Genomic DNA, 18,569 nt, shown 5'->3' with positions numbered 1-18,569 from the left:
ATAATAATGTAAGATACATGACATCACCCTCCCCCAAGGTCTTATTGTCTTAAAAGGTTCAGTCTCTCAGGTGGTCTACGCTCTCGCGTGGAGAGTTTGAGTTGTAGTTCAGTTGTTTGCCTTGGTGTCTGTTTTTCTTTGGGTGTGGTTGCTGGTATCTCGCCTGGGCTGTCTGTTTCAATTGGTGTGATTGTTGTTGACTCCCCTAGGCTGTCTGTTGGGATTGCCCTTTCCTCAGGTTGTTCCCTCTGTCTGTCCACCAGGTGTGGTGCGAGTTCCACATTATAGTCTGCCTCTGGGTCCGCAGTGTTGTTGGTAAATCTGCTTTTGACTTGGTCTACATGCCTCCGGCAGGTTTTGCCATTGTCCATTTGTACTACCAGTAGCCTGCTTCCTTCCTTGCCTGTTACTGTCCCTGCAAGCCATTTGGGACCCCTCCATAGTTTAGTACAAACACTTTGTCCCCTATCTCATTCCATCTCCCTCTCGAATTTCTGTCATGGTACTCAGTCAGCTTACGGCGCTTTGCCTCAACGATTTCGTGCATGTCTGGGAGGATTAATGAGAGCCTTGTTTTTAAAGTCCTTTTCATCAACAGTTGCGCGGAGGGGATCCCAGTCAATGAGTGCGGACGAGATCTGTATGCCAGCAGTAGTCGCGACAGGCGACCCTGCAGTGTGGGACCTTGGATTTTAAGCATGCCTTGTTTAATGATTTGCACTGCTCTCTCCACCTGGCCATTGGAGGCCAGCTTGAACGGTGCCATCTTGACGTGATTTATGCCGTGGTCAATTGTAAAGTCTTGGAATTCTGTGCTGGTGAAGCACGGACCATTGTCACTGATCAATATGTCAGGGATTCTGTGCGTTGCAAACATGGTTGCGAGGCTCTCCACAGTGGTGGAGGTTGTGCTCGAGTTTAAAATAGTGCATTCAATCCACTTTGAAAATGCATCTACAACTACGAGGAACATTTTGCCCCTGTATGGGCCCGCATAGTCTATATGCACCCGCGACCACGGTTTGGTAGGCCAGGGCCAGGGGCTCAGTGGACCTTCCCTGGGGGCATTGCTGAGTTGGGCACAAATGGTGCACCTTCGGACGCAGAACTCCAAGTCCGCGTCAATACTAGGCCACCAGACGTGGGATCTGGCTATGGCCTTCATGAGAACGATCCCCGGGTGCTCGTGGTGGAGCTCCCGGACAAATGCCTTTCTGCCTCGCAGAGGCATGACTACTCGGCTGCCCCTCATCAAGCAGTCTGCTTGTAGTGATAGCTCATGCATGCGCCTGTGAAAGGGTTTTAATTCCTCGGGGCAGGCATCGCGAGCCTCTGCCCAGTCACCGGTTAGGACACATCTTTTGACTAAGGATAATGTGGGGTCGCTGGCCATCCAGGCTCTGATTTGGCGAGCCGTCATGGGCGAACCTGTGGACTCAAAGGCCTTGATTGCCATGACTATCTCACAGTCCTGTTTGTCAGACCCTTCCGTGGTCACCAGTGGTAGCCTACTGAGCACGTCAGCACAGTTGTCTGTGCCTGGTCTGTGCCTTATGGTATAGTCGTAGGACGCCAGCATGAGTGCCCTCCATTGAATTCGCGCCGAGGCGTTGGCGTTTATTGCCTTGCTCTTGGATAGGAGGGACGTGAGGGGCTTGTGGTCGGTTTCTAACGCAAACTTGGCCCCGAAAAGGTATTGGTGCAACTTTTTGACACCGTACACGCACGCGAGCGCCTCCTTCTCTACCATTCCGTACCCGCGCTCCGCCCACGAAAGTGACCTGGAGGCATAAGCTATGGGTTGTAATTTACCCGCACTATTGACATGTTGCAAAACACACCCGATCCCATACGCTGATGCATCGCATGTGAGAACTAGCTTTTTACCTGGATCAAAGAAAGTCAAAACACTGTTGGAACACAGAAGGTTGCATGCCTTATTGAAGGCGCGTTCCTGGGCGTCCCCGCAAAACTAATCGCACCCCTTCCTGAGTAGCACGTGGAGAGGCTCCAGCAGTGTGCTGAAGTTCTACATAAAGTTCCCAAAGTAATTGAGTAGCCCAAGAAAGGCGCGCAGTTCTGAGACATTCCTGGGGCCTGGGTGCCAGGCGAATTGCTTCTGTTTTGGACTCTGTTGGGCGGATTCCATCAGCGGCAATCCTTCTGCCCAAAAATTCAACCTCGGGTGCGAGAAACAGGCACTTGGATTTCTTGACTCGTAGGCCTACCCGATCCAACCACTTTAGTACTCCCTCCAAATTACGGAGATGGGAGTCGGTGTCCCTGTTCGTGATAAGTATGTCGTCTTGAAATACAACCGTCCCCGGGATGGACTTGAGCAGACTCTCCATGTTGCGCTGGAATATGGCAGCTGCCGACCTGATGCCGAATGGGCATCGATTGTACATGAAAAGGCCTCGATGTGTGTTGATGGTGGTGAGTAGCTTGGATTCCTCGGTCAATTCTTGCGTCATATATGCAGATGCGAGGTCTAATTTTGAGAAAAGTTTACCTCCAGCCAATGTGGCAAATAAGTCCTCCGCTCTGGGCAGCGGGTACTGGTCCTGTAGGGAGACTCTGTTTATGGTAAATTTGTAGTCCCCACAGATTCGTACAGATCCATCAGGCTTCATGAGTGGGATGATGGGACTTGCCCAATCGCTAAATTCCACAGGTGTTATAATGCCTTCCCACAGAAGCCTGTGTAAATTCGTGATCAATCTTTTCCCTCATCACATAGGGTACAGCTCTGGCCTTGTGATGGACCGGTCTAGCATCCTGTGTGATGTAGATTTTGAATTTGGCCCCTTTGAAAGTGCCCACACCTGGCTGAAAGAGATGTTCAAATCGCTTTATAACTGTTGAGCAGGAGGTCCGTTCCTCTAATGACATGGCATGGACATCATCCCATTTCCAGTTTAGTTTTGCCAGCCAGCTTCTCCCCAGCAGTGCTGGGGGGTTTCCGGGGACAATCCACAGGGGAAGTCGGTTCATTGTCCCTTTGTGTGTGACAGAGAGCATGGCGCTGCCAAGGACTGGTACGATTTCTCTGGTATAGGTCCTTAGTTTGGTGTCGACCCTTGTGAGTTTTGGTCTGTCTCTTTTATGCGGCCACAGCTGTTCAAATTGTTGAGCGCCCATGAGAGATTGACTCGCTCCCCTATCCAGCTCCATGTTGACAGATATCCCGTTGAGTAGGACCCTCATCATTATAGGAGGCGTCCTGTTGTAGGAGCAGCGGCCATTGATCGTGTTGACCCGCTGTACATCGGTGTCCCGGGTACTGTCCCCACCATCTTCTGGTCCGCTTTCCGACCCATCCGATTCGTATACCAGTCGAGCTGCCGTTTTTGTGCACACGCGGGCCAAATGCCCTGTATTTTCACAATTTCTGCAAACAGCTTGCTGAAATCGACATTCCCTTGGCGAGTGCCCACCCACACTCCAGCACAGACCTGTTCCATTGTTCAAAGTGTTCCCAAATAATGAGCTGCATCTGGTTGATCTCTCTTGAGCTTCTCTCAGTTTGTAGTTGATTGCTCGCATTGTGGGTTGATGAGGTGTGAACGGCCGTTCCTGTGGCCCTTGATGGCTTCTGCCTGCTGTCGAGATCCTGTCCTCCCGGTTTTGTCTGTGTGTGGGGGTAGCAGCTTGTTTAGTGCTGTGAACTTCTTGTTCCGATATTTCATTAGTTGTCGTACCTGCATTGTAAATCAACCTCGTTTCTTCTTCCCCGACCAAGAATGTCTGTGAAACCAGTGCTGCTGCCTCTAAGGTCAGGTTCTTGGTCTCTCTGCGCTTTCGGAATATGTCTGCGTGGCCTATTCCTTCAATGAAAAAGTCTCTCAGCATTTCTCTCCTCAGTTCATCGGAGAACTCACATAAACTAGCCAACAGGCTCTCGACAGCAGGCAGAAGCCATCAAGGGCCACAGGAACGGCCGTTCACACCTCTTCAACCCACAATGTGAGCAATCAACTACAAAGTGAGAGAAGCTCAAGAGAGATAAAGTAAATGAGTTGACGGCACAAATCATTACAAATGGGTATGATTTGGTGGCCATTACAGAAACGTGGTTGCAGGGTGGCCAAGACTGGGAATTAAACATACAGGGGTATCTGACGATTCTGAAAGATAGACAAGAAGGGAAAGGAGGTGGGGTAGCTCTGTTAATAAAGGATGATATCAGGGCAGTTGTGAGAGACGATATTGGCTCTAATGAACAAAATGTTGAATCATTGTGGGTGGAGATTAGAGATAGTAAGGGGAAAAAGTCACTGGTGGGCATAGTTTATAGGCCCCCAAATAATAACTTCACGGTGGGGCGGACAATAATCAAGGAAATAATGAAGGCATGTGAAAAAGGAACGGCAGTAATCATGGGGGATTTTAACCTACATATCGATTGGTCAAATCAAATTGCACGGGGTAGCCTGGAGGAGGAATTCATAGAATGCATAAGGGATTGTTTCTTAGAACAGTATGTTACAGAACCTACAAGGGAGAAAGCTATCTTAGATCTGGTGCTGTGTAATGAGACAGGAATAATAAATGATCTCCGAGTAAAAGATCCTCTCGGAATGAGTGATCACAGTATGGTTGAATTTGTAATACAGATTGAGGGTGAGGAAGTAGTGTCTCAAACGAGCATACTATGCTTAAACAAAGGGGATTACAGTGGGATGAGGGCAGAGTTGGCTAAAGTAGACTGGAAACACAGACTAAACGGTGGCAAAATTGAGGAACAGTGGAGGACTTTATAGGAGCTCTTTCATAGTGCTCAACAAAAATATATTCCAATGAAAAAGAAGGGTGGTAAGAGAAGGGATAACCAGCCATGGATAACCAGGGAAATTAAGGAGAGTATCAAATTAAAAACCAATGCGTAAAAGGTGACCAATGTTAGTGGGAAAATAGAAGATTGGGAACATTTTAAACGACAGCAAAGAATGACTAAGAAAGCAATAAAGAAAGGAAAGATAGATTACGAAGGTAAACTTGCGTAAAACATAAAAATGGATAGTAAAAGCTTTTACAGACATATAAAACGGAAAAGAGTGACTAAAGTAAATGTTGGTCCCTTAGAAGATGAGAAGGGGGATTTAATAATGGGAAATGTGGAAATGGCTGAGACCTTAAACAATTATTTTGCTTTGGTCTTCACAGTGGAAGGCACAGAAACCATGCCAGAAATTGCTGGTCACAGGAATGTGGGAAGGGAGGACCTGGAGACAATCACTATCACTAGCAGGGTAGTGCTGGATAGGCTAATGGGATTCAAGGTAGACAAGTCCCCTGGTCCTGATGAAATGAATCCCAGGGTATTAAAAGAGATGGAGGAAGTTATAGCAGATGCATTCGTTATAATCTACCAAAATTCTCTGGACTCTGGGGAGGTACCAGCGGATTGGAAAACAGCTAATGTAACGCCTCTGTTTCAAAAAGGGGGCAGACAAAAGGCAGGTAACTATAGGCCGGTTAGTTTCACATCTGTAGTGGGGAAAATGCTTGAAACTATCATTAAGGAAGAAATAGCGGGACATCTAGATAGGAATAGTGCAATCAAGCAGACGCAGCATGGATTCATGAAGGGGAAATCATGTTTAACTAATTTACTGGAATTCTTTGAGGATATAACGAGCATGGTGGATAGAGGTGTACCGATGGATGTGGTGTATTTAGATTTTCAAAAGGCATTCGATAAGGTGCCACACAAAAGGTTACTGCAGAAGATAAAGGTACGTGGAGTCGGAGGAAATGTATTAGCATGGACAGAGAATTGGCTGGCTAACAGAAAGCAGAGAGTCGGGATAAATGGGTCCTTTTCGGGTTGGAAATCGGTGGTTAGTGGTGTGCCACAGGGATCGGTGCTGGGACCACAACTGTTTACAATATACATAGATGACCTGGAAAAGGGGACAGAATGTAGTGCAACAAAATTTGCAGATGACACAAAGATTAGTGGGAAAGTGGGTTGTGTAGAGGACACAGAGAGGCTGCAAAGAGATTTAGATAGGTTAAGCGAATGGGCTAAGGTTTGGCAGATGGAATACAATGTCGGAAAGTGTGAGGTCATCCACCTTGTGAAAAAAAACAAAAAAAGGGAATACTATTTGAATGGGATGAAATTACAACATGCTGCGGTGCAGAGGGACCTGGGGGTCCTTGTGCATGAATCCCAAAAAGTTAGTTTGCAGGTACAGCAGGTAATCAGGAAGGCGAATGGAATGTTGGCCTTCATTGCGAGAGGGATGGAGTACAAAAGCAGGGAGGTCCTGCTGCAACTGTACAGGGCATTGGTGAGGCCGCACCTGGAGTACTGCGTGCAGTTTTGGTCGCTTTACTTAAGGAAGGATATACTGGCTTTGGAGGAGGTACAGAGATGATTCACTAGGCTGATTCCGGAGATGAGGGGGTTACCTTATGATGATAGATTGAGTAGACTGGGTCTTTACTCGTTGGAGTTCAGAAGGATGAGGGGTGATCTTATAGAAACATTTAAAATAATGAAAGGGATAGACAAGATAAAGGCAGAGAGGTTGTTTCCACTGGTCGGGGAGACTAGAACTAGGGGGCACAGCCTCAAAATATGGGGCAGCCAATTTAAAACCGAGTTGAGAAGGAATTTCTTCTCCCAGAGGGTTGTGAATCTGTGGAATTCTCTGCCTAAGGAAGCAGTTGAGGCTAGCTCATTGAATGCATTCAAGTCACAGATAGATAGATTTTTAACTAATTTCGGGAATTAAGGGTTATGGGGAGCGGGCGGGTAAGTGGAGCTGAGTCCACAGCCAGATCAGCCATGATCTTGTTGAATGGCGGAGCAGGCTCAAGGGGCTAGATGGCCTACTCCTGTTCCTAATTCTTATGTTCTTATGTTCTTATGTTCTAACCTCCGAAGTTCCGCCACAAAGTCGGGTATGCTCTGGCCCACACAGCGTCTGTAGTTGTCGAACCTGTGTCTGGCCATGTGTAGGCTGCTCACTGGCTTCAGGTGATCTCTTACCAGTGTGCTCAATTCTTCAAACGACTTGCTTGCTGGTTTCTCTGGTGCCAACAGACCCTTCATTAAAGCGTATGTTTTCGAGCCACAGCTGGTCAAGAGATGGGCTCTTCTCTTGTCTGCCTTATCATCGCCTAACCAGTCTTTGGTTACAAAGCTTCACTGAAGCCTTTCTATAAAGTCCTCCCAATTGTCTCCCGCATTGTACTTTTCATCTGATCCGTTGTTCGCCATTCTGTGGATTCTGTATTCCGGAACTTGTCGCCACTGTAAAGTCCTGTCCCCTCAGTACAGATTCACATGAGGCATGTAGTGAAGTCAAGGTCACTCTGGACCTGCACCTTTATTTCACAGCTATGGAATGCTGCACTTGCCTGAGACCTGTCCTTATATACCTGTCTGGGACAGGTATCCAGTGTCTCTTGCAAGTGCATTCCTGGTGCTAAGGTACGCTGGTGGTTACAGGTCATATCTTATTACAGTCATGTATAGCATGTTCGGATACAGTTATATATAATAATGTAAGATACATGACAGAGAGCATGCAGAAAACAAATGCAGACAGCGGAAGGAGCGTGCGGTAAACCAGACTCCCCACCCACCCTTACCCTCAACCACTGTCTGTCCCACCTGTGACAGAGACTGTAATTCCCATATTGGACTGTTCAGTCACCTGAGAACTCACTTTTAGAGTGGAAGCAAGTCTTCCTCGATTCCGAGGGACTGCCTATGATGATGATTGTGATGAATCTACTGCACCCCCTCCACCCCAGTATATCCGGGGCGCCAGGGACCCCGGATGGGGTCTGACCAAGGCTCGATAGAGCTGAAGCATCACTTGCTCCTCTCTGAAACCCAGCTCCCGAGACAAAGGCCAGCATTCCATCGTCCTTTGCCTTTACTTGTTGCATCTGTCCACTAGCGTTTAGTGATGTGTATATGGACATCTCGTCCCTTTACTCCTCCACAGTTCCTAGTCTCTTGCCATTAAGAAAATATTCCAATTGGACCTCCTTGGATCCAAAGTGGATGACCTCACACTTCTCCATGTCGAACTCCATCTGCCACAGGTTTGCCACTCACTCAGTCGGTCTTTGTCCCTCGGTAACTTCCTGCTCCCAGCTACACAACTTACTGTGTCTCCTAACTTAGTGTCATCTGCAAACTTGGATAAGCAACTCCCTATTGCTTCATCCAGGTCATTGATAGCGATGGTGAAAAGCTGAGGCCCCAGTCCAGATCCCTGGGGAGCACCAGTGGTCACACCAATCATACCATATCCCCTTTGGTCTCCCCTCTCTGTCTCCAACCTCCCAACCAATTACTGACCCATGTCACAAGGTTACCCCCAATTCCACACGCTCTCAATTTGTCTGAAATGTTATCAAATGCTTTCTGGAAGTACCTATAGACAATATCTATAGGCACTCCCCTATCCAACATGTCAATGACCTATCCAGCACAAATCCACGCTGACTGTCACCAGTTGATATGTGTCCAAGTGCTCACTCATGTTTCTGGAAATACACAGTATTTACAGCACAGAAACAGGCCATTGGGCCCAACAGGTCCACGCCGGTGTTCATGCTCCACACCAGCCCCCTCCCACCCCTCTCCATCTCACCCCATCACCATATCCTTCTATTCCTTTTTCCCTCATGTGTTTATCCAGCTTCCCCTTAAATGCATCGATACTATTCCCTATCGAACACTCCCTGTGGCAGCGAGTTCCACATTCTCACCACTCTCTGGGTAAAGAAGTTTCTCCTGAATTCAGTATTATTAGTGACTATCTTATATTTATGGCCCCTAGTTCTGGACTTCCCCACACTTTCTCTACCCTATCAAACCCTTTTATAATCTTAAAAATCTCTATCAGGCCACCCCTGAGTCTTCCTTTTTTGAGAGATAAGAGCCCCGCCTGTTCAATCTTTCCCGATAGTTATAACTGTATCGTTCTCATCATTCTTTTATTTCACCTTCTCCAGTGCCTCGATATTCTTTTCATGATATGGAGACCAGAGTTCACAGTACTCCAAGTGTGCTGTAACCAAGATTCTAGACAAGTTTAACATAACAACTTGTATTTATATAGCGCCTTTAACGTAGTAAAATGTCCCAAGGCGCTTCATAGGAGTGTTACAGACAAACAGATAAATTTGACACCCAGCCACATAAGAAGAACTTACGGCAGGTGACCAAAAGCTTGGTTAAAGAGGTCGGTTTTAAGGGGCGTCTTAAAGGAGGAAAGAGAGATAGAGAGGCGGAGAGGTTTAGGGAGGGAGTTCCAGAGCTTGGGGCCCAGGCAGCTGAAGGCACGGCCACCGATGGTTGAGAGATTATAATCAGGGATGGTCAGGAGGGCAGAATTTGAGGAGCACAGACATCTCGGAGGGGGTTTGTGGGGTTGGAGGAGATTACAGAAATAGGGAGGGGCGAGGCCATGGAGGGATTTGTAAATGAGGATGAGAATTTTGAAATCGAGTCGTTGTTTAACCATTAGCTAATGTAGGTCAGCGAGCACAGGGGTGATGGATGATCTTGACATGGTGCGAGTTAGGACATGGGCTGCCGAGTTTTGGATCGCCTCAAGTTTACGTAGGGTAGAATGTGGGAGGCCGGCCAGGAGTGCGTTGGAGTAGTCAAGTCTGGAGGTAACAAAGTTATGGATGAGGGTTTCAGCAGCAGAAGAGCTGAGGCAGGGGCAGAGGTGGGCAATGTTACGGAGGTGGAAAGAGGTGGTTTTAGTTATGCTGGCCCTATGTAGCCAGAAGCTCGCTTCAGGGTCAAATATGAACAGTGTGGTTCAGCCTCAGACAGATGCTAAGGAGAGGGATGGAGTCAGTGGTTAGGGAACGCAGTTTGTAGTGGTTTATAACTACTCTGGAAATGAACCCGAGTGCTTTGTATGCTTTTTAATGGCCTTATTAACCTGTTGCTCCTTTTAGTGATTTGTGTATCTGTACCCCTGTACCCGTTTGTCCCTCTGCCCCAGTTACACTTTTGCTTTCCAAGCAGTATGTGGCTTCCTAAAGCTGTTCCTTGCAAGTTCTCCTTTTCCACCTCTCATTATGTTTTTCATACCCTTTTGATGCTTTTTATAGCTGTCCCAGCCTGTTGGATTTCCACTTTTCCTTGCATTGTGTAGCTTTTTCTTTTAGCTTGATACTGTCCCCTGCCTCCTTTGTTGACCATGGGTGTTTAACTGTATACGTGCAGCCTTTGTCTTTCAGGGATATGTACTGATTACCTATTGTCCCAAAAACTTCTTGGAATAGTCCCCACGGTTTGTCCGTGGGTTTGGCCATTAATAACCCAGCTCAGGTTACAGTGGTCAATTCACTTCTCATTCCCTTCGAAGGTTATATTGACTTAAATTTAAAAGCTTGGTTTGTCACTCTCCCTCTCAAATCTGATGCCAAATTCAATCATACACAGTCACTATTTGCAAGATGCTCCCTTACTGTATGACCGTTAATTTTAGCTTGGTACTCATCACTAAATCCAATATGGCCCTTATCCCTGGTCAATTGTAAAACCTGTTCTAGAAAGCTGTCTAAATATATTCTAGAAATTAATTGTCTTTATGTGCACTATTATGCTTCTCCGCGTTTGTGAAAATTAAAATCAGGAGGTCTGTAGACAACTGCCAGCAGACACTCGCATCCCTTACTGTTCCTCCGTTCTACCCATTCCTGCATTACAACAGTTCAACACTTCAACAGTGCTTCATTGGCTGTAAAGCCTTTGGGACGTTCTGCGGCCATGAAAGGGGCTATATAAATGCAAGTCTTTCTTTCTTTTACAGTTTCCACTGCCTGTTCCTCCTTACAGAAATCCCTTTTTACCACTGCTGTAATTATGTCTTTGATCAATATAGCTACTGATCCTTTCCCAATCTCCCTGTCCTTTGCAAAGACTCTGGAATTTGCATGTCCCAATCCTGCCCAGCATTGCAGCCAGCTCTCTAACAGCTACTACGTCATACCCTTTAGGACAAATGTGTGCTTACAACTCACACTTCTTTTATTTCTCATGCTATGTGCATTGGTGTACGGAACTCTGAGCCACCCTGCCTACACACCCTCATGTTATGCTCACTTTGTGACCTATCGCCCGATTGGTTGCTGAAGCTTTCCGCATTGTTGTACAGGCAATTTAATTGATTTTACTTCTTATCACTCCTGATTTATTTTTAACAGGTATTTTATTATTACTTCCTTTTAATCTGTTCTGTTCTGAAGCTAGTATTTATATTATCTTTATCTGCTTTGTGGTCTGACCTTTGCCCTTATACCCCCTTTTTATATCTTTAGGTTATTATTACATTAATTTTCTGCCCATTTATTGGTTTAACATTCTATTTACAGTTTTATTATCCTTTTAGTTATGATCTTATCCCAGCCCTATCCAGTGCAGCCCCTCCCATCCCCGTACTTGTGCCATGAAATGGAGCCCAACTTTCCCCACACCAGTCTTTCAGTCACACATTCCCTTTCCTGATCAGTTTGTCCCTCTGCCAATCAGCAATTGGCCCGGGTAATAATCTGGCGATGACTCCCCTCGAGGTCCTGCTTTTTAATTCCGTTTCAAGATCCAGCGACTCCCTCACCAGCTGATTTGAGATATCCCTCATCCTGGTAGACAACACACTCTCCCAAACTCTCAACCGTGACCACAGAGGATACCTTCAATCCTCCTAATGACCACATTCCCGATAACTATAACCTATCTACTCTGCTTCTCCTCCCCTCCCTCTTGAACTGCCTCCTACTCCACGCTGCCTTGGTGAGGATTCTGGCCATTCTCCCTGAAACCCTGCTCCTATCCCCACAGGCAGCAAACACATCGTACCTGCTTGCTAGAATCAGACTCTATGGTCCCGCCACTCGATCCCCCATATCCTGCTGGCTGTCTGTCACACTCTCTTCTTCCTCAATCTGTACAACTCAATGTTGTTACCTACCCTGGCCCCTCAGCGTACTATGTGGTGTGCCTGTGTTCTGGAATGGACTCTCCAGATACTCCTCCCCCTCCCTGATGTGTCAGCATGTCTATACCACTCTGAACTGGCGAAGGGATGGGGGTGGTAGGGCAGCCTGGGCAACCACTTCATGGACAGGTGGGCACTGGAGATATGATTGACATGCCCACTGACCCCAGAAGGTCAGGTGGGATCAGCGGTGGAGGGGATCGGTGGGCAGGAATTTGAGGTGTTCCATGGCAACATGGGCTTCGAGGGTCTGTAGTGTGACTGACGAAGAACAAGCCTGGACTCCTGGAATAGACTCCATAAAACTCCTGTCTACTGTCAGCAATGTGGCTATGTCATGTTGAGCCGATTACTGTGAGTGAGTTTGGTCACATTCCTGTCTCCATTCCAATAGACTGAGTCAGAGATACGTGTTGACCTCACCTACAGTAAAAGAGCTGATACTGTAACGTGTTGTTACCTCACTGGCCCTCAGCGTACCAGTATCTGCCAGCTTTCTATGTCCCCAAATTGTGCATGTGTCACAGCAATCTGGAGTTCCAAAGGAAACTGGAAGGTCCCATGCTTGAGGCCGGCTTTATTATGAAATTACACTGAGAAACCCACTTGTATCTGTCAATCAATTGGTTGTTGGGCTGCCCTGGTAAAATGATATACTGGTTTAAGAGCCAGCTCAGAATTGTTACAGACATGCCAACAGACCAAGTAATTCGATATAATACCTCACTAGCCCCCAAAATGTCTTGTCTGTTTGGCTGGAAAGGAGCTGCAAAGTTGGTTTAGCAGCTAATCAAACGCTAGCATGGTGGAGACCAGCCCTAGAATGTCCTCTTTGGACACAATTGGCGATCCGGGCCCAAATTGTGACCAAAATGGCACCAAATTGCATTTAAGAAGTGTTTTTTTTTGGAATGTAGTCACTGTTGTAATGTAGGAAACACAGCAGCCAATTTGCGCACAGCAAGCTCCCACAAACAGCAATGCGATAATGATCAGATAATCTGTTTTAGTGAAGTTAATTGAGGGATAAATATTGGCCAGGACACCAGGGATAACTCCCTTGATATTCTTCAAAATAGTGCTGTGGGATCTTTTACGTCCACCTGAGAGGGCAGAGGGGGTCTCGATTTAATGTCTCACCCAAAAGACAGCACCTCCGACAGTGCAGCGCTCTCTCAGCACTGCACTGGACTGTCAGCCTAGATTTTTATCCTCCAGTCTCTGGAATGGGTTTGAACCCACAACCTCCTGACCCAAAGGTGAGTGTGCTGCCCACTGAGTCACAGCTGACGCTAAAATTGCTCAAGATTTTGCTCCAACGCATTTGCATATCGCCGAACATAAAATTTGCATAAAAAAGGAGTAAAGATTATCCCAGCAACTACATACCAGTCAGTTTAACCTCAGTGCTGGGGAAGCTATTAGAAACAGTAATCAGAGACAAAATTAACACTCACTTGGATAGATGTTGATTAATTAAGGAAAGCCAGCACAGGTTCGTTAACGGCAAATCATGTTTAACCAACTTGGTCGAGTTTTTTGATGAGGTAACAGAGAGGGTTGATGAGGGTAATGTAGTGTACCTGGATTCCCAAAAGGCGGTTGATAAAGTGCCACATAATCGGCTTGCCAGCAAAGTTGAAGCCCATGGAATAACAGTGATAGATGGATACGGAATTGGCTCAATGACAGGAAACAGAGAGTAGTGGTGAACAGTTGTTTCTCGGATTGGAGGAAGGTATACAGTGGTGTTCCCCAGGAGTCGGTACTGGGACCACTGCTTTTCCTGATATATATTAATGACTTGCACGTGGATATACAGGGTACAATTTCACAATTTGCAGATGGCACAAAACATGCAAGTATAGTGAACAGTAAGTAATAGACCTCAGGAAGACATAGAATGGCTGGTGAAATATGACAGATGAAATTTAACATAGAAATGTGTGAAGTGATGTATTTTGGTAGAAAGAATGAGGAGAGGCAATATAAACTAAAGGGTACAATCCTAAAGGGGGTGCATGAACAGAGAGATCTGGGGGTATATGGGCACAAATCATTGAAGGTGGCAGGGCAGGTTGAGAAAGCGGTTAAAAAGGCTTACGGGGTCCTGGGCTTCATAAATAGAGGCACAGAGTACAAAAGCATGGAAATTATGATGCACCTTTATAAAACACTGGTTCGGCACCAATTCTGGGCACCGCACTTTAGGAAGGATGTGAAGGCCTTAGAGAGGGAGCAGAAAAGATTTACGAGAATGGTTCCTTGGAGCAGAGAAGGTTGAGAGGAGATTTGATAGAGGTGTTCAAAATCATGAGGGGTCTGGACAGAGTAGATAGAGAGAAACTGTTCCCATTGGTGGAAGGGTCGAGAACCAGAGGACACAGATTTAAGGTGATTGGCAAAAGAACCAAAGGCAACACAAGGGAAAACTTTTTTACGCAGCGAGTGGTTAGGATCTGGAATGCGTTGCCTGAGAGGGTGGTGGAGGCAGACTCAATCGTGGCTTTCAAAAGGGAATTGGATAAGTCCCTGAAGGACCAATTTACAGGGCTACGGGGAAAGGGCGGGGGAGTGGGACTGGCTGGGAACCAGCATGGGCTCGATGGGCCGAATGGCCTTCCGTGCGGTAACCATTCTCGGATTGTATCAACCAGTGCAATCGGGCAGTACTTTAGAACGTAATTTTTTTAAACAACAATTTGCATTAAAAGATATTCCTGCTATATTGTGGTAACCTAGTGCAGTTTTATTAATACAGCTGAATATGGGTTTATCACAAAAAAATAAACATTTCTAATCATAGTGTCGAGTCCATCTGTCAGTAACCGCTTTTGAATAAGGAAATGACTTTTAAAAACCTACACAGAACTATCGGCTAGTTATAGTGGGGTCCAGTCATCAGTTTCTTAGTAAATTAAAAATATCTATTTAAAAGCTTTTAAAAGATGCTTGTTGGTGTCCTTGAGCCGAAATAAAATGCAGCTTCATCGGAAGAGCCTCGTCGAGGGCCCACAAAGAGCCACATAGATTGCGGAAACTCGATTTGCCGTGGTCGGAATTTGCGTTTGAAATTCGGGCGATTTGCGCTGAGAAACACCAGCGCAACTGAGCGGAAACTGCTGGCCTGGCAGCTTGGCATCGTCAGCCCATACAGTCCAACGTCTGATCCCAATAAAACACAATCTGTTGTATACACCACCTGGGATCACTTATCTCAAGTGCTGTGCTGGCAGTACTCAATCCAATAACTTGGCCAAGGTGCTCCGGAGTCAAAGGGAGAGCGGAACAAATTCGGTGACAAAATCATTGTGTAAAGAAAGCATTCACAGGATTACATCGGATCTACGGCACAGAAACTGGCCTTTCCGACCAACCAGTCCATACCGGCGTTTATGCTCCACTCCCCGGTCTGGGGCTACAGGTGACTCCAGTCTCACACTGTGGTTGAACTTTCATGCCCTCAGAGCAACTACCTATGATCAATAAATTCTGCTTTCTACTCTTGCCCGCATTGTATGATCAAGTAATGCTCTCCCGACGATACAAAGTCTATGCTCACTCAGAGGAGTGTACACGTTTGGAGGTTTATTTGGGCTGGTTTTAGCAGCCTGTGTTCCCAGTGAGAAGCCTCACTTGGCAGGAGCTTCTGTTGGGCATTTAGTACATCTGTTCTATATCCACAGTGGCCAGACAATCACCCGTACACAAACTCGGATTTCAAAGACACGCTCACTCTTGCTGAGGCTCATTAAACTACCCAGACAGAGCTTGGGATGATAGCCCTCTCGCCTCAGAGTCAGAAGGTCATGGTTCCAGCCCCACTCCAGAGACTTGAGCACATAATACAGGCTTTCACTCCCTGTGTAGTGCTGAGAGAGTGCCGCACTGTCAGGGGGCAGTACTGAGGGAACGCCGCACTGTCGGAGGGGCAGTACTGAGGGAGTGCAGCACTGTCGGAGGGGCAGTACTGAGGGAGTGCCGCATTGTCGGAGGGGCAGTAATGAGGGAGTGCTGCACTGTCGGAGGGGCAGTACTGAAAGAGTGCTGCACTGTCGGAGGGGCAGTACTGAGGGAGCGCCGCACTGTCGGAGGGGCAGTACTGAGGGTGCACCGCACTGTTGGAGGGGCAGTACTGAGGGAGCACCGCACTGTCGGAGTGGCAGTACTGAGGGAGTGCTGCACTATCAGAGGGGCAGTACTGAGGGAGTGCCGCACTGTCGGAGGGGCAGTACTGAGGGAGTGCCGCACTGTCAGAGGGGCAGTACTGAGGGAGTGCCGCACTGTCAGAGGGGCAGTACTGAGAGAGTGCTGCACTGTTGGAGGGGCAGTACTGAGGGAGCGCCGCACTGTCAGGGGGCAGTACTGAGGGAGCGCCGCACTGTCGGAGGGGCAGTACTGAGGGAGTGCTGCACTGTCGGAGGGGCTGACCTTTGCATGACATGTTAAATCGAGAATCGAGGTGCACATAAAAGATCCCAAGATGTTAATCAAAGAACAGCAGGGAGTTGTCCCTGTGTGCTGGTCACCATTTCTTCCTCAGTAATATTACCTCCAAAAAAACAGATTGACGGGTCATTTATCTCATTTAATTTTTCAAATTTGTTCTTGGGACATGGGTGACAGTGATGAGGACAAATTTATCTCGAGTTGTCCTGAGGCAGTCAGAGTCTGAGTTGTGCAAACGTTAGCTGCCACATTTGTCACCGTGACATCAGTAACTACATTTCAAAAGTGGTCCAGAGTGCTTTGGCAGTTCAGAAGGCTCCACGTGAATTAAAGTCTCTCCTCGTATGTTTAGTAAGGCTGACATAGAGCTGCATTTCCGGTTGGAGGTTTCTCAGGGCGCTAATGACGGCGGGGCGGTAAATTTTGCGCCGGGAAGTGGTTTGTGACGGCAGCCAATAAATTTGGTGGCTGGGTCCTGAGAGTGGGATGGAGCGCGAAGGGAGGCGTTCCCCAGAGCGCTGGGCCAGGGGAGAGAGCGAAGATCCCCAGCTAATCATCATCATCGTAGGCAGTCCCTCCAATCGAGGATGACTTGCCTCCACGCCAAAAAGTTCACAGGCGTTCCAATGAAGGACCTGATATTCCAGATCCCGAACTACATGTTGAAGGGTGGAAGATGCCTGTGCGTGGATTTTTTTAACGTGGGGTGACCGTTGCACACCAGCCACCACACGGGCTTGACAGAGCTAGGTCTTGGTCCAGTGGCAAGGGTTAACCAAGACAACTGTGACCTACGAAGTACATCAGAGCTGAACCAGCAAAACATTTTTCATGGTTTTTAAATGTTTAATCACATCACTCTGGTTCGGACACTCGAGCTAAGGAGCTGGATACCGAGTGCCCTAAGACAGGCATTCCTGGGGGAAAACTCAGCACAAAACCATTCCCCATACCTTGCTCACCCCAAATAAAAATAAACCGCAAATATAAAACAAAGAAACCCAATCACACTGACCACGTGCAGTCATTGCTTCCCTCCCGCCGCCGGGACAGCGGAGCACCCACTCTCTCTGGCGGGGTCACAATGCGGTGCTACGGGGTCAGCATGGAACACACTCTGAGATCGGGACAATACCGGGGCGTCGCTGCCCAGCGCGACACTTCCGGGCGGAGCTGGTCAACGCCACCGCAAAACCAGCAACAAACGGTCCGGTGGGGCGGCGGAAGCTGGCCGGCCAGGGGGGGAATCATTCCCTGACCCATTATCCCCCCCTCCCCGGGGCGGTGGTAGCTGGCCGGCTGGGGGAGGAATCATTCCCAGACTCATTAACCCCCGCCCGGGGTGCTAACAGAGGCACAATCCAAACGAGAATCCAGCCCCATCGTCTCTCCATTTGAGAAGTTGTTTAGACGGTATGTTTTGCCAAAGCCAAGGGCAGAATGCTGCATGATGCCTTGTCACAGGCTGAGAGTGCGGGGTTGCGATAGAAACTTACGCTCCCAACTCCCTCCTTCAGACACGTGTACCCCTTGGTATTTCACCCCCTGCCCTGAGATTCTATCCGTCTGTATCACATCACCAGGAAAGCCTTATGCATGTGGCTGGCTTAATATTTTTTATTAAATTCACAATCACATCAGAAAACAACAGCCCACACAACGGAGATTTCAGCCCACAGACTGAGAGGATTATTTATCCTCTAGATTCTTACCTTGCTGCTCTGGTCTATTTGACACAGGGCCTGCCAAGGATGGGTGTATTTAAACATCTTTGCCTTTGGGTTCTCTTTTTGACACTTGCTTCTGAAAGGATTCCAGTCCTTTGCTGATCAAAGTCTCCAGGTCCCTCTGAGAGTCGCTGAGGAACTCCTGACAGTGCCCAGTCTTACAGCTCTGAATGTTTCCATTGATTGAGCCTGCAGAGTTCACAGGATGATACACTTTACAGGTTGGAGTTACGCCCAGTGCCCCAGGAACTTACAACCTATCAGGTTACGTGTTTATGCTCCTTTTCACAGCGTTGTTTCTGGCTGTGATCTCCTCCCTCCCCCACACTTCACTATGTGGATACCAAACTTGTTCAGTCACTTATTACCCTGGAAGAGAATGTGTCAGGTGCAACCGACC

At 47.5% G+C, this 18,569-nt stretch overlaps 1 protein-coding gene across 4 annotated transcripts in view; it reads right to left on the bottom strand.

The window, feature by feature from the left end:
* The window catches only part of LOC139229240 (A-kinase anchor protein 2-like), a 121,914-nt gene extending 103,572 nt beyond the window's left edge, over positions 1 to 18,342 (bottom strand). For all 4 annotated transcript variants that reach the window (XM_070860897.1, XM_070860899.1, XM_070860898.1 and 1 more), the window contains exon 1: positions 18,155 to 18,342. In XM_070860897.1, the coding sequence (XP_070716998.1) occupies positions 18,155 to 18,211 (57 nt within the window). In that variant the 5' untranslated portion in view covers positions 18,212 to 18,342. The remainder of the gene's footprint in view (positions 1 to 18,154) is intronic.
* Positions 18,343 to 18,569: the final 227 nt, after the last annotated feature.

Source organism: Pristiophorus japonicus, chromosome 18, assembly GCF_044704955.1.
Source record: "Pristiophorus japonicus isolate sPriJap1 chromosome 18, sPriJap1.hap1, whole genome shotgun sequence".
Lineage (NCBI taxonomy): Eukaryota > Metazoa > Chordata > Chondrichthyes > Pristiophoridae > Pristiophorus > Pristiophorus japonicus.
The sequence above is the reverse complement of the archived record's forward strand: the minus strand, read 5'-3'. Positions and strand labels throughout refer to the sequence as shown.